The 15,481-nt window shown below is 33.8% G+C and overlaps 1 protein-coding gene across 1 annotated transcript; it reads left to right on the top strand.

Moving 5' to 3' along the window:
• The first annotated feature begins 4,223 nt into the window (after positions 1-4,223).
• Positions 4,224-14,732, top strand: LOC137924746 (juvenile hormone epoxide hydrolase-like). Its single transcript, XM_068768168.1, has 8 exons — positions 4,224-4,273; positions 5,511-5,690; positions 6,632-6,859; positions 9,681-9,845; positions 10,332-10,478; positions 11,724-11,925; positions 13,181-13,415; positions 14,479-14,732. The coding sequence occupies exons 2-8, from the start codon at positions 5,511-5,513 to the stop codon at positions 14,702-14,704; spliced, it is 1,383 nt and encodes a 460-aa protein (XP_068624269.1). The 5' UTR covers positions 4,224-4,273; the 3' UTR covers positions 14,705-14,732.
• Positions 14,733-15,481: the final 749 nt, after the last annotated feature.

The following is a 15,481-nucleotide window of genomic DNA, read 5'->3' as shown; positions in this document are numbered from 1 at the left end:
CTGCAACAAACCAATTAAATAGCCTATGTAGCAGTACATACATAGCGTTTTATAAGTGCAACATAAGGTTTTTTAATAAGTATAAAAAATATTAAATATTTATATGTATTTTTTTTCTATTTCGCCCTGCATTGTAGTTTACTTTTCTGCAAGATATATATAATTTTAAAGAATAAATAAGTCATGCTTTTAAGGGTTAAATGCGTGAATGCATTTGCTGTAAATTATCTATGGAACACTTAAAATGAGCTACGTCTATGATCTTGGTTCTTTAGCGGATTTCTTCATTTTTGATTCTATCTCGCGGTCAAGCTCTGAACATAGAACTCTTCATTGCTCTCTGAGTAACATTGAGCCTTCACATGAGACCTATTGGAAACGACCGCATCTCTGATCGAAATTTTATCACTGGCAACACACACTTGTCAAAGATCTTCGTCTACAGACATTGCTGTATTTTAGACATTAAAATGCAATTTGAAAATAGAATTTTCGAATTCAAATTTTAATTCGAATATATAATATTAATAGTAAAAAAACTTATTGCACTAAAGTTGCAACTGAAATAAGTCTCTTATTTATTTATAATAAACTAAATCAGATTTTTAAATAAAATGCCGCTAAACATTATTGGAACACACTACAAAATTCAAAATGCTTGTTTAAAGTCAATTGACGGAAGAGGCTTATTATTCAATGAACGAATATTTAAATGACAAGAATCCTTGGTAGTGATAGTTGATTATTTTGATTTAATTTAGGCTATGTCTGATAAAGTGTATATGTATACATCTGTATTGTTACACTATTAAAGGATATGTTGTTGAGTTTCTTCCTTCTTATACAACTATAATACCTTGCGAAGCAAAGTAGAGTCATAAATAAAATAGAAATAATAAGTAGCCGATCAATAAGAGTTCTGTTAAAAGTTCGAAATTTGAATTTTATCTTTTCAAATTTTATGACGTAATCAAAAAAGATTAACACTGAATAAATCCATAATATTATCATTATAATGATGACTGTGTCGATCATATTTTAATGATAAAATAATAATTATTTTATCGTTAGACGAGTACAATTTAATGATGAAGTTAATTTTAAGCTAAGGAAACATGACGTTAACAGTTAAGACAAAAACACGCAAGTCATTTAAAACACAGTGAAACCTGTTTTAAATCGGTTCATACACATATAATATCTCGTATTAAAAATATTGCACTAATAGCTATTAATAATAGTTTTAAAAACACTATTTAAAAGTGTTTGTATGTGGTTTAATACGGATCTCATTAAAAACAATCTCACCTAGAAAATAATCCAAGATTTACCCTCGAAGTTCACTGCCTCATATTAAAATAATATATATTTATAAATATATATAAATTCTGTGAAAAATTACTTAAATATACTAGTTATTCATATTAAAATCCGTTAAACGTCTTATTTTTTATAATCCTTATCTTGTATACATCCTAAATTATAAATGTTGGTTTATAAATCATAAAAATACGAAACGTTTTTCTAACACAATTCTATCTCATCATTATTCATTTAAGATATTTGTGAATTGAAATAAATTATTTTAGGTTTCACCTTGAGACTAATATCGGTATATAAATTTATTTGTTTTAGTAATGTATGTTTACATATGTATATGTAGTTTATAATGTATACATTTTATACAGGGTGATAGGTTAGAGTTGTAGTCAATAAAATTTTTTAAAGTTTTTGCACCTATTTACAATCATCTATATAAAGAGATTACTCTGAAATTTGTATTTTTTCTATTAAAATGAATATGGCCAATTACTTCTGACAGCAAATATAGATAATAAACATAATTATTTTAATATGTAGTTTTTCAAATTTTTAAAACTATTCTTTTTTATATTATCATTACATTATTTATTATTTTTTCAATCATGCACATAAATAAGTTATACATTCAGCCCTATATGTTTTATATGTAAATAAATGCCGGAATAACACATAAATAAATAATACAAAATATTATTAGCAAATTACTTCCTTTTATAAAGTCTACGTTATTCAAAAATAAAAAGTTTATTCTTATTATCTTCGATGACGTCACACCAAAGAGGTTAGATACATTAAAAGAGGAGATGTTAACGTAGAAAATAATTATTTCTGCTATAAATGCGTTAAAAGAGTTTTTATTATGACCCTATATATGTTTACAATGATTACGAGGGGACATAAGGAGAATGTATAATTTTAACTCTGTAATTAATTAACTAAAAAAATATACGAAGCAAAAACGAATGACACTATTATTGACACCTAATTCTTTTTATATCTACATGATAAATGTCAAAACACAATATAATTTGGCGCCATTTGTAAACATTAAGGCACATTCACATTACCACATTACTTATGCGCCACCAGTTATGTAGCTCTTATGTGTGATCGTGTGTCGTTTTCTTTTTTCATATTTTGCATGACATTTTATGACATTTGACGTGTTCTTTTTTTAAATCTTTTCCATTTAAATTTGTCGAAAAGTTTTTAATTCAAACCATACAGACTGTAACTACATTACAAAAAATTCATGTATATACTATGATATATAACTGAATTGTACATATAAATATATACAATAAAATTATACGATATATAATATATATATACGATATATATATACGAAATATACAATAAAATTTAAATATGATTGTAGTCGCCGTAGTAAGATTTTTTCAGTATTTTTGTTTGATTTTATTTTACTATTAAATGTAATTATTGTTTAAAAAGACGTATCTATGCAATAACTTCCAAGGTTAAGCTACTCGTAATATACCACTTTTCCAATCTCATTAACACAAGCACGCACAGATAACATATCGATGTGATTTATATGAATTTTCAAATATAACTACTATATCCTTAACTTCAATATATCATTGCGTCGTGTTTTTTCACGATCATTTGATTTGGACAAAATCAAATGTACCCGGTCATTCAGTACACGAGTACTTAACATATAAATCCAACAATATGTTTAAACAGAATAGATGTTTCATATATACATATTGATAAATAGGTTGAGATAAAATAAGGAAAATTATACATCATTGCAGTGACAAAAAAAACCGTATATTATCTGTATATTTGTTTTTATAAGACTCCGAGTAGCTATAAAGTAAAATAAAATAACATAAGACTTAACAAGCGGCCTTTGGGTACGGTGCGAATGACAAGACACACACGAGAAATTTTCTTTTGGTCTCCGTTTTTGGACTTCTTCTGTCTACCGATTTCTTCACCGGTACTAATCGGTGTAGCATTACTCATGAGGATGAAACACTGGACAGTCGATCACCAGGTGCACTACGATTTGGTCAACTGCAGGGTCACAGGTGCACGAGAGATTCTCTCTAAGTTTAAGCCTGTGAAGTTACTCAGCGAATCCCTTGTGCCTCGTGAGAAATAGAACCTTTTTTAGGTCCCTCTTACTCACCCTTATTTTGGCATGAACAGGATCTTTTTATCTAATGGAAGGACTCCGTGTTTAACACTAATCAGCGTAACAATAATCCTGAGGATGCCCCATGGAGGGGTGAAACACGTGTTGAGTGATTTAACGGTGGTAGTTGTGTAATTCGCATTGTTGGCCGCTTGCGCATTTATTAGCGATCTGACGGGTGGTGCACTTTATTGCACGACTACTGCAACATAGCGGAAGTGGCTATATATTAGTCCTTTATTAACACGTTCACTGCGGCTTGAGGTCGATTCAGCCTCATGGTAGACTTTACACTGGTGCGGCGCGTAAAACTCGTGTTTTCTCTCTAGTGCGGCGGCTGTTTACACTCAACCGTATGAGGTATGACAAAGACAAATATAGCTTTTTTTATGTCTGCGAAGCATTGACTCAATATTGTAAAAAAATGTTGATGAACATGAGGCGGAAAAGGCCTCAAACGCACTACTAGGAAGTTCAGCTTGAGGCTGATTCGACCTCAGCCGCACCAGCTGAAAGTTCTTCAAAATTAGGCCCGCATTGAACGTGTTAATGATAATAAAAAACTTTTTATTATTTGTTTCGCCAGAACAGAACAGATAGCCCTAATCGGTCTTAAGTTTTGCCGTTAAAATGTCAATAATTTATTTAAAAAAAAAAACAAACATGTGTTATTCCTTATGCAAACAGTTGTTTAAGAGATAAAATAGATTACATTACGTATCAGTTGTACGAACGCATTCATACACAGCGCACGTAGTCAACCTTGTATGCGGTAACTTTGTTATTGTGAGTAATTGATATGTCTATATGTAGATAAATGTGTGTGTGATATTTGAGACTGTGTGTACAAGTGAGATAGCGATATCAAAATATATGTTTGTACTTTTCTACTAGACAGGTCAAAGTTCATAGTTAGGAGACTCTAAGATTTAAGCGAAGCATTACTCTTCCATAAAGAGTCGATTATACAAGGTGTTTTGATATTGGTACAATAGCTTTAAAGGTGTGAATACATTCCTCCTTTGCTGCCATTTATTGTATAATATATATGTTAATAATAACATATGTTCTTTATTATCTAATATATAAAATTCTTTTGTCACGGTGTTCGAACTTGAACTCCTCTGAAACGGCTTGACCGATTTTTACCAAATTTGATATGCGTATTTAGTAGGTCTGAGAATCGGCTACTATCTATTTTTCATACCCCTAAGTGATAAGGGTTGTTCACCCTTTAAATTTTTTTTTTTTTTACGAAATTTTTTGTTTTTATTTTTTTATGATACAACATACAAAAATACATACCCTAAATCCTACCTAAATTTTCACCCTTCTACGGTCAACCCTTATTTTTAAATTGAAAATTAAAAATATTTTTTTTGCAAAACATCGTTTGCGGGATCAGCAAGTTAGTATATATATTTCACAGGCATTAGCGTACGTGCATTGTTTTTATATTTACGTTTAGTTTTTATGAATTTTTTTGGACCACGTTTTTGCATATTACTTAAGACGTAAACTATTTATAACTTAGTTGAAATTCAGTAAGTATTACGATTTTTTTTAATCATTAGGGTCTTGTTTGTTTTTGAGAATGATCTGACAATGTTCAGTTTTTAAAAATACGATTCGTGCGATTACTTCTTACATATTCCATAATAATAATATATTAAGAAATAGTATTATAGAAATTCTGTCTGTAGAAAATCTATCCTTGAAGACTGTGCTGCCAGAATTTATAGGCCTGTCATATTTTAATAGAAAAATATTGTGTGATATATATAATGATCACTTTATACATGGTGATCAGAAATAAGTGTAAAACATTTACACATTTTAGCTTACGAATGTGCTAATAAATAAATACACACTTAAAAACATTTCTTCATTGTTCCGAACGGAATGTCAATCGTGTATGTGTGTGTATATGTTTGTATGTGGATATATCGGCTGGCCTATGGCCGGAATGATCATAATAGATGTAGCTTAAACAACACTAAAAGTTTCAAAATCCCATCAACAGATGGCGCGGATTTTGCTGGTACTGTTGTTGGTGGCGTTAGGCGCGCCGTTGTATTTCATATTCCTGAAAAGCCCGCCCCCGATGCCGGAGTTGGACCTGGAAGAGTGGTGGGGTCCGGAGCAGCTGCGACTGAAGCAGGACACCAGCTTGAAGCCGTTCCAAGTGAAGTTCAGTGAAGCGGTGAGGGTTGTATTTATTGTATTCTGAGTGTATATGTAATAAGGTGCCAGGGGTGAGCAACCTTTTTACTCAAAGGCCCAATTTAAATTTAAAATATTTTTGGCGGGCCGTACATATAGTAACACTTATTAAAAACATTTAAATAAGTAAATTTTAATTTATAAATTTGAAATTAAAAAATTGCGGATGCGTCGCGTTCTTACTGCATGTTTTAACAAGTCCCTGTATGCGTAACTTGTTACAAACTCTTTCAGTTTAGTATGTTGTATGTTACTATTTATATTTTAATTAATTTTTTAATAACATGTTAATGGTACGATAAATAAATACAGTTTTCGAAATGCTTGAAGGTCCGCATAAATATGTTAAAAGGACCCCAAGCGACCCGCGGGTCGTGTTTCTGCCTTGTCTTACCTTCTTCTTCTTTTAGGTTTAAATCTAAAAGTAAAAGTATATTAATAAATTAATCTTATTATAGCATTCAATAAAAATATAGTTTTTAGTTGATCGAAATGTATGGAACATAGTTTGTTGACCTTTTTACATGATTGATATGATAATATACATATCATAAATTGATAAAGTTCATTTAAAAATAGCAACTGTTGAGTCGGTGATAGTTTACTGCTTATGTTAAAATAATCGACGATTCAAAAGCGCATGAAAATGACTACTCGATTAAATACATTTTGAATTTGAATTTCAGCTAACTCTTCATTAGGTTGGACTTTTGCGTCTTAATTTAAATCTAAGATATGTTGAAATGTTTTTTTACTTCTTCAGTTGATCTTTTATTGTTGTATTTTAAACATGTAAGCTGATAAAAGAACTTATCAAGCAATCTTTCGAAATTAAGCTGCAATTATTTTTTGGACCTTAGATCAAAAGTATTAATTGCATATACTTTCGTTTCTTTTATACTTTTAATTTGAATATCGTAGATGATAAAAGACCTTAAAGAGCGCCTCAAAGCACATCGACCGTACGTACCACCACTGGAGGGAGTGGGATTCGAGTACGGCTTCAACAGCAAGCAGATGAGTTCCTGGATCAAGTATTGGGCCGAGGAGTATCCGTTCGCGGAACGTGAGAAGGTTTTCAACAAGTACCCGCAGTTCAAGACCAACATCCAAGGACTGGACATTCACTTCATAAGAGTAAAGCCTGAGGTGAGCATATTACATAATTAGTACTTGATATCTTCAAATTTGTTGTTAAATATACTTGGAAAATCATTTTGCCGGTGATATCCAATATGGATTTAAAATTTTTGGAATATTTTCTTCAAGTTGTAAATTATAAAATACTGGTAGATACTAAAATAAATACATTTAAAAAACTTTTAAGTTAAACGGTTTTCTGATACCCATATTGTGGTGGTTGTGGAAAAATATGTACCTAGTCCGCCATATTGGAACGGCGTCCATCTTGAATTTTAAATTTTGACATAATCATCGTGTTTTACTAGTGTAGCCCTTTCATTTGATATCCATATTGAGGGGGTTAAGGAAAAATATGTAATCCGCCATTTTGTATCGGTGGCCATCTTAGATTTATAATGTTATTGATTTTATTATATAGTATTGTCATCTAAATTAAATGTGTGTACCAAATTTCAGATCAATCTGACAACGGGAAGGTGCTTAAATTTCAATTTCTAATTTTGATCCAAATAAATTCCGTGCGGGTCGAAATAAATTAAACCGTTTAATATAAGCTACTTTTCAAAGTACTGCAACACTGATTGAAGGCTTTACTTTCAATTCAGAGCCGATATTACTGTCTTAGCTACCAGCTGGTGATGCAACAGACTAATAAAGCTATTTTCACAGCGTCATATTTTACTAAATAGCTTTGACATAGATTTGCAAGTAGCATTTTGAATAGCATCTATAAATCTTGTACTTAATTGATATGAAAATTTTTTTCAAATTCTTATTTATCTTCCGCTATTAGGGACCTTTCGTTCTACCCCCTATTTTGTTGGGAACAGGGTTTTGTTGGGGCAATAATTTTCAGTTCTATTTTTATTTTACAGTTCTCTTTTCTATTCTTTCGCTCTGTTACATTTTTTATTTATCTTTATTCGTTTTATTCATCACCTTCCATTCTATCCTCAGTCACTACAGTCTAAGTTTATTTTATTGTTAGAATGTATTACATTTTTACTCAGATTATTTATATATACATTTCTACAGTTTTATCTTCAGTTTCTTTCATTTAGTATTTTATTTACGTTTTGTTTTGTTACCTTATTTCAATATTTATTCACATTTATATTATTATTGATTATTATTATTTACTTCCAGCTGACCGTTTTTACCTAAGTTTTATTTCTTTCTATGATATAAACGACCTTCCTGTAGAAACTGAGGAAAGATGTTCTGCTTTCTTCATCTGCTATTATAGAGGCAATTCTCGCCTCCTTTATATCTATTCGGCATTCGGTCTCAACCTTTTTTTACCTTACTAAAATCCTTTCGTTCCCCTATGTAACATATATTTTTTATATTAAAGCGAAAGAGTTAAACTCATATCAAGTCCACTACGGGGTGTAGGCCCCACGTTTAAAAACGCTGTTCTAGATAAAAGCCACAGAGAAGTACAAATCATCATTACTCCTTTGACATTATTGTTTTATTCTGGTAGAATATATCATTTGTAAACCTGGGCTTGTACTATTGAGTATGTATCTCCACCAAGCACTAAACTTCCATACCTTTTTTTTTGTTTCGGAGGTGGAAATCTTCCGGTATTCAAGATGCCCTGCCTTGGGGGGAGGACAGGGGTATGTGGGATTCCTACCCACTAAAAGCCCCCCGGTATTTACCCTCTGCGCTAAACGGGGGACCGCGGTATCTCTCGGTCAGGGATCGCCACGCGGTCTTCCCTCGCGCCTTGCTATTTTTCGATAGCCCGTCCCGGGGTATGCGTGGATACGCTACCCCCGAAACTGTAAAAACTTCCATACCTTATGCCAACTGTATACTGATTCATCACGATGTTTCTAGAATCATAAGGCTTCATAGGTAAAGCATTTGACCTCTGTCTCGCCTGATGTTAAGCGATGACAAGGTCTACGATGCTACATGCTTGTCTAGAAACCTATTCACTCTTAACTTGGAGACCTAAGTTATAATTGTCTGGAAATAATGACGCCGGTAAGTTGTTCCATTCCTTGTCTGTTGGCACTGTGTGTTATCAAAATGTTTTTTTTTAAAATTTAATATTACAAAGTTTTCCTCTAACGTAGTCAGAGCCTATATTTATTAAATTACAATTTCTAGACGAGGGGGGGGGGGAAATCCTCATTGGACGCCTGGGAATGGAGGGCCCAGGCAGTGTCAGACTTTTACTAACTAAAACCCCCCATATCAAAACGTTTGGTGCGGGTAGAAGTAATTTCAACCGTGTGCGAATGATGTGAATCCGTATGTCTTGTTGTCCGATGGAAGGAAGGCGATGTGGGAATTATTTGGTGTAATTACACTGCACATTTTCCAAGATGAAGACTGTAGAATACTTTAGTAGATGGTTTTGTAGAAATCTTTGTTATATTTAGATCAGCTAAGAACGTATTGTATGACATTCTACCTACAAGGGAGGTTGAGAGAGAGATAAAGAAGATAGTAAAAACATGGTATATGAAATATTTAATGGAATCAGGCGTTACCTCTCTCTAGACTCTGTGTTTGGCACTAATCGGTGTAACATAACTCCTAAAGATGCCCCGTGGAGGGGTGAAACACGTGTTGAGTAATTTGGTGGTGGCGGTTGTGTGATTCGCATTGTTTGCCGCATGCGCATTTATCAGCGGGTTGACGGGCGGTGGACTTTGTTGCACGACTACCACTGCATGTGCGGAAGTGGCTAAATATTGGTCCTTTTCTTACCATGGTATATTAAGTTGATCCAGTATCTTCTTTATAAATTTCTCAGAAGTAAAACCGAAGATATCTAGCATATTCAACAGCATTAAGTTATTCTTAGGTTCCGTCTGGAGTGGAGACGGTGCCTCTGTTGCTGCTGCACGGATGGCCAGGGTCCGTGCGGGAGTTCGACGCCGCCATCCCGCTGCTCACCGCCGTCAGCAAGGACAGGGACTTCGCGGTTGAGCTCATCATTCCCAGCCTACCAGGGTACGGGTTCTCCTCTGTAAGTATTTTTCATGCGAAACATTCAACAGTTATTTTTACATTTTGATTAATTTTGGCAATTCTTATTAAAATACTAGCTGATCCCGCAAACGTTGTTTTGCAAAAAAATTAAAGTTTTTAATTAACAAATTAAAGATAAGGATTAATCGCAGAGGGGTGAAAATTTAGGGTTGTATGTATTTTTGTATGCTGTATCATAATAAAATAAAAACCAAAAAATTTGTATAAAAAATAAAATGAAAAATTTAGGGGTGGACCACCCTCATCACTTAAGGGTATGGAAAATAGATAGTAGCCGATTCTCAGACCTATTGAATACGGATATAAAATTTGGTAAAAATCGGTCAAGCCGTTTCAGAGGAGTTCAAGTTCGAACACCGTGACACGAGAATTTTATATATTAGATACATACTATGTATACCAACATTATATTTTCTATATACGAAAAAAAATTACATAGATAAATAGATATTTAAATTTCCAGGCAGCGGTGCGACCAGGTCTTGGACCTGATAAAATGGCTGTCGTACTCAGGAATCTGATGAATCGACTTGGATTCAAGAAATACTACGTCCAAGGCGGTGACTGGGGTGCTCTGATCACGAGCAACATTGCCACCTTCTTCCCACAAGTAAGACATTGAAGTACAATTAAACTATACAGGGTGATTGATAAATGTAATAGCTTCAAAAATGTGAACGAATACAAAGAAACCCAATCCAAAGTTCAATGGTTAAAGAGATAATAAATAATATAGGAGGCCTTTGCCTTGGACTTCCATTGCAAAAAAAAAGAGGAGATAGTAATAACATACGTTTTTGAAATTCGAACTACTACATATTAAAATTAAATATAGTTCACTATCTGTCCCTACAAAACTTGTTCTATGATGTTACTGGCCAGTTGCATTTAAAAAAAAAGCGTTTAACGCTTTAAAGGAATAAATGTTTAGGTAATTAATTAAATATCGTGATGATAATATAGTAGAAAAAATTGGATAACTACATATTATAATAAAATATCACTTATTATGTGTCAACATGTCGCATTTGAATAGAAAAGTTTACATTATTGTAACATATTTCAAACTTGTCACTTTATACAGGTTTATTAAGAGATAAAATTCATTTATTTAATATTGTAACTTTTAACAGAACTTTTATTGATTGTAAACTACAGTCTATCTATTTTTAAATCTATTTTATGACTCTACTTCGCAAGATATTTGTAGAGAAAAAGCAGGAAGAAACTCCACAAAAACACATCTTTTAATAAAGTTAAACATAGATTTATACATATACACTTTATCAGATATAGCCTATGTAAACCAAAACAATCAAGCGACGTCACTGCCAAAGATTTTTGTCATTTAAAAATTAGTTTATTGGATAATAAGCGTTTTTTGTCAGTTTATTTTTAATATGCGTTTTGAATTTTGTGAATGATATTTTGCGGCAATTTATCAAAAAATCTGATACCGTTTAGTTTTAAAACTTTTCGTTACTTTTTACTTTTACTTTATATTAGCTGACTTTTTTATGGCTTCCTTTTTGAGGACGTCTCTTTCTCCTATATTAAATCTATGACAGAGACTTTTGTTTTAAAAAAATTTTCTGAAAAAAATATTTTTAATAGCATTCTCTACTGTCGTCTTTTAAAAGTTATTTTACTATGTCTTTTTTCATTCTTTACATCTTCTTGTGAACTCTTTTCTTCCATTCACAACTCTTACACATTGCCTTTTTTTCTTTACCGCATTCTTTTAGTACAATTAGATTTTTATTGACTTGCATATTTACTCTTTTAAAATATTTTCTCCTAAAACCAATTATCCTGTATCTACTTGGTTATTATAATGTGAACAAATTTCTTCCAGGAGGTGCTTGGATATCACACGAACATGGCCTTTTCTTCCACCACCAGGGTCTTCTTGCTGCAGTTGTTCGGTTCCATTTACCCTCCATTAGTAGTAAGCAATGATTTGGTTCATCGAATGTACCCAATGTCCAAAATCTATGCAAATTTAATGGAGGAAATGGGTTATATGCATCTGCAAGCAACGAAGCCTGACACCATTGGTACGTAAGCTGAGTGCACTTTATTGCACGACTACGACTGCATGTGCGGTAGTGGCTATATATTGGTCCTTTTCTTACTTAGGTTGAACTTCCGGAAAATAACGCCTAATTCCATTAGATAGTTATAATATATACTAGACCTTTCTGATTTGTTTATCTCTCTCTATTACAACCTGTAAAGTTTCTTCTATAGACATTTAGGAACAAAGGGCTAAGTTTTTTATTGCACACCAAGGAGGCGATGTTCGTTACCTCAATCCTCTCTCCTATTTCGATCTTTATCTGTTTTCCGAATGCGAGATAGCGGGAGATCAAGTGCATCACGGTGTTGTCCACAGCTGGGCGCTGGTGCTTATCCCCCGTGCCCCGTGAAAAATTTGTACGCAGTGCACGGTAGGCCGCCTCGACGTCCGGGAAGAATTTCCTCGTTGTCGAAGACTTTTCCTATTAGAATAAAACTTTGTCGTGTGAAGCCAGTCACATGGCTGTTTCATTATTTTGTTTAATATAAAATTACAAATCTATTTTTATACTCGGGGGGAATAAAGGGGGTTTAACAATCGCGTTGTCTATTTGTCTATTTTTTGTAATTGATATTGTGCTGCTAGCCCGCCAGCCCGCCCGTAAATGCGCATGCGACAGACAATGCCAACACTAGAGTTGTTACACCGAGTCAACTCGATGTAACAACTCTAGTGTTGAGCACTAATTGGTGTAACAACTCCTGAAGATGCCCCGTGGAGGGGTGAAACACGTGTTGAGTGAATTTACGGTGGCGGTTGTGTAGTTGGCATTGTCTGTCGCATGCGCATTTGCGGGCGGGCTGGCGGGTGGTGCACTTTCATGCACGACAACCACTGCATGTGCGGAAGTGGCTAAATATTGGTCCTTTCTTATTTAGGTGTATAGTGTAGTGAGTGTGGTGTTGAGTATGTAGCACGAAGCGAGGACTACACGGCGGTTGGGAGAGACACGGGCCTCTCCGGACCGCCCTCGCTTGAACGCGGGTTAGGCGGACGCGGCCGCCGTGTCATGTGTGTGTAGTGCGCATGACATGTGCATCGAGACCGCCGGGTGTCGCGTTGTGTATAAATGGTACATTATACTGACTCGAGACATTTTAGACCCCAAAGGCCAAAGGTTGCACGAGCGATCTGTCTTACCTACTGCCGCTACAGACCCAGAGATATACTGCAGACCTTATACCTTTCGTCGCGTGGTGCCAAAAACTAATCAAATACTTCTGTTTCTCCAGGAGTAGCGCTGACAGATTCTCCATCAGGCCTCCTCGCATACATCCTTGAGAAATTCTCAACTTGGACAAAACCCGGAAATAAATATCTACCTGATGGCGGCTTGGGTTCGTCATTCACGAAGGAACAGCTCATAGACAACCTCATGATGTACTGGACCACAAACTGCATCACAACCTCCATGAGGCTTTACGCTGAAGCTTCAAATAAGAGATATTTTGCGTTGAAAATTGACGAGTTAGTATTTAATTTAATTAGATTTAGATATAATAATTATAGAACAAATGTAATGTTCGGAGGTTATAAAGGCCTTGAAAACTGGACAGTGTCACAGTAAATATAATATTTACCACAAAGAGAAATAATAAAAAGAGAATGAACTATGACTTAACGTTGGTCAAATTTAAGTTCATACATTTGTTATAACATACCTTCATTTTGATTAAATAAAAGTGAATGTAAATTTATTTGTCCAGTGGCAATCCTATATAATTAAATCACACTTTAAATATATAACATTGTATCCCAAGAATCGAAACCGCAATACTCCTATTTTCATTCTTGTTTATTCATCTTAAATATGTATTGTATTTAATGTTATTTATGACTTTTTTATACTTAACACTTCGAAAAGCAATAATAGCGATAACATAGCAATTGCATAGCATTTGGAAAGAGTGTATTTTCCTTTTAGCATCTGTGTTATCTTAACATGAAAAGATAAACGCAATAGTAAATGCCATTTAAATAAAACAAATACATTTATGGGACAAGATTAGTATATATTCACACAAATAAACTAAATTTAAATAATTGTGAAAATCTAAATCGAATTAATATTATTAATAATGTGAATCAAATCTAATGAAAAAGAAATCACTGGATAAATAGATAAGCAGTAGCCGCGTATCCAGTCTGTGCGGGGAGAGCTGCAGTATTTTTCACTCGCGTACCACGCCATTCGTGCGTATGGTACAATCATCATAAGCGGAGCGTTTTAATATGTCGCTATTATAAATAAGGCGATGGTCCAATTTGAAGAAGATATCGTTTGCCACATATTTAAAGATTTATATATATATAGCACAGAAATAAGCGGGGGTCTGTGCGGGGAGAGCTGCAGTTTTTTTCATTCGCGTACCACGCCATTCGTGTATGGTACAATCAGCATAAGCGGAGCGTTTTCATATGTCGCTATTATAAATAAGGCGATGGTACAATTCGAAGCAGATATCGTTCGCCACATATTTATATATTTATTTATGTAGCATAGAAATAAACCGAGTTTATCTTTTCGAAGGATCCCGACACCGGTGCCGACGTGGATTGTGCAAGCGAAGAACGAGATAGCATTCACACCGGCCTGGATGATGAGCTTCAAGTACCCGAACCTGGTGAACGAGACGATACTGGATGACGGTGGACACTTCCTGGCAATGGAACTGCCGCAAGAGTTCTCGCGTAATGTACTGAGCGCGCTGGTCGCATTCCGTGCGCACGCGCAATCTAAACGATCGGACTTGTAATAGTCTTGTGTTTCTATAATAAACTGTTTTGTTAAAGAACCCTTTCTTTTATTTACCTGTAAGCTACGAGTATATCTCCACATTTAAGTAAAGTAAAATGTGAATACATATAATAAAATGAAATGAATATTTACTCTTTCATATAGGCTATGTTTGGAATACTAAACATGTTTATATACATAATTTATCCCCAATTTTGTCCATATGCCTGGTTCAAAGTGTTGAATCTATCGAGAAGAATCTGGTAAGGCTTTTACACATTTTTAACACAATTATATGTTTCATGGATCAATTTTAACTTAACCGTTTTATTTTAAAGCGATTTCTACAAGAACGCACGGGAACGCAAACTGCGTTCTCATTTAGTTTAATATCAATTAGTTTTAATAATAATTCGCAAAATTTTTCTTTACGAAGGTTTTATGCAAAGATTTTCTATACATATATATATATATACACATATGTATATATGTATATATATATATATATATATATATATATATATATATATATATATAGAAAATCTTTGTATGTATTGTATATGTACGTACACTATAAACTGCCATCTCCTTCATGTCTCTCATCTCCATCTAAAGGTTGTCTGGTAGAGATCGCCTCAGATATAATAGACGGCAAAAGGTTGTTGACATCGATCGTGAATATATTGTTGATTATAAATAAAAACTTGTTAAAAATGTAATAAGTAAGAAAAGAACTAATACATAGCTACTTCCGCTATGTAGCAGTAGTCGTGCAATAAAGAGCACCGCCCGCCAG

This window comes from Battus philenor, unplaced genomic scaffold, assembly GCF_028537555.1.
Source record: "Battus philenor isolate CCGP_79_NKW_IND1 unplaced genomic scaffold, ilBatPhil1.0.hap1 SCAF_24, whole genome shotgun sequence".
NCBI classification, from domain to species: domain Eukaryota; kingdom Metazoa; phylum Arthropoda; class Insecta; order Lepidoptera; family Papilionidae; genus Battus; species Battus philenor.
The sequence above is the reverse complement of the archived record's forward strand: the minus strand, read 5'-3'. Positions and strand labels throughout refer to the sequence as shown.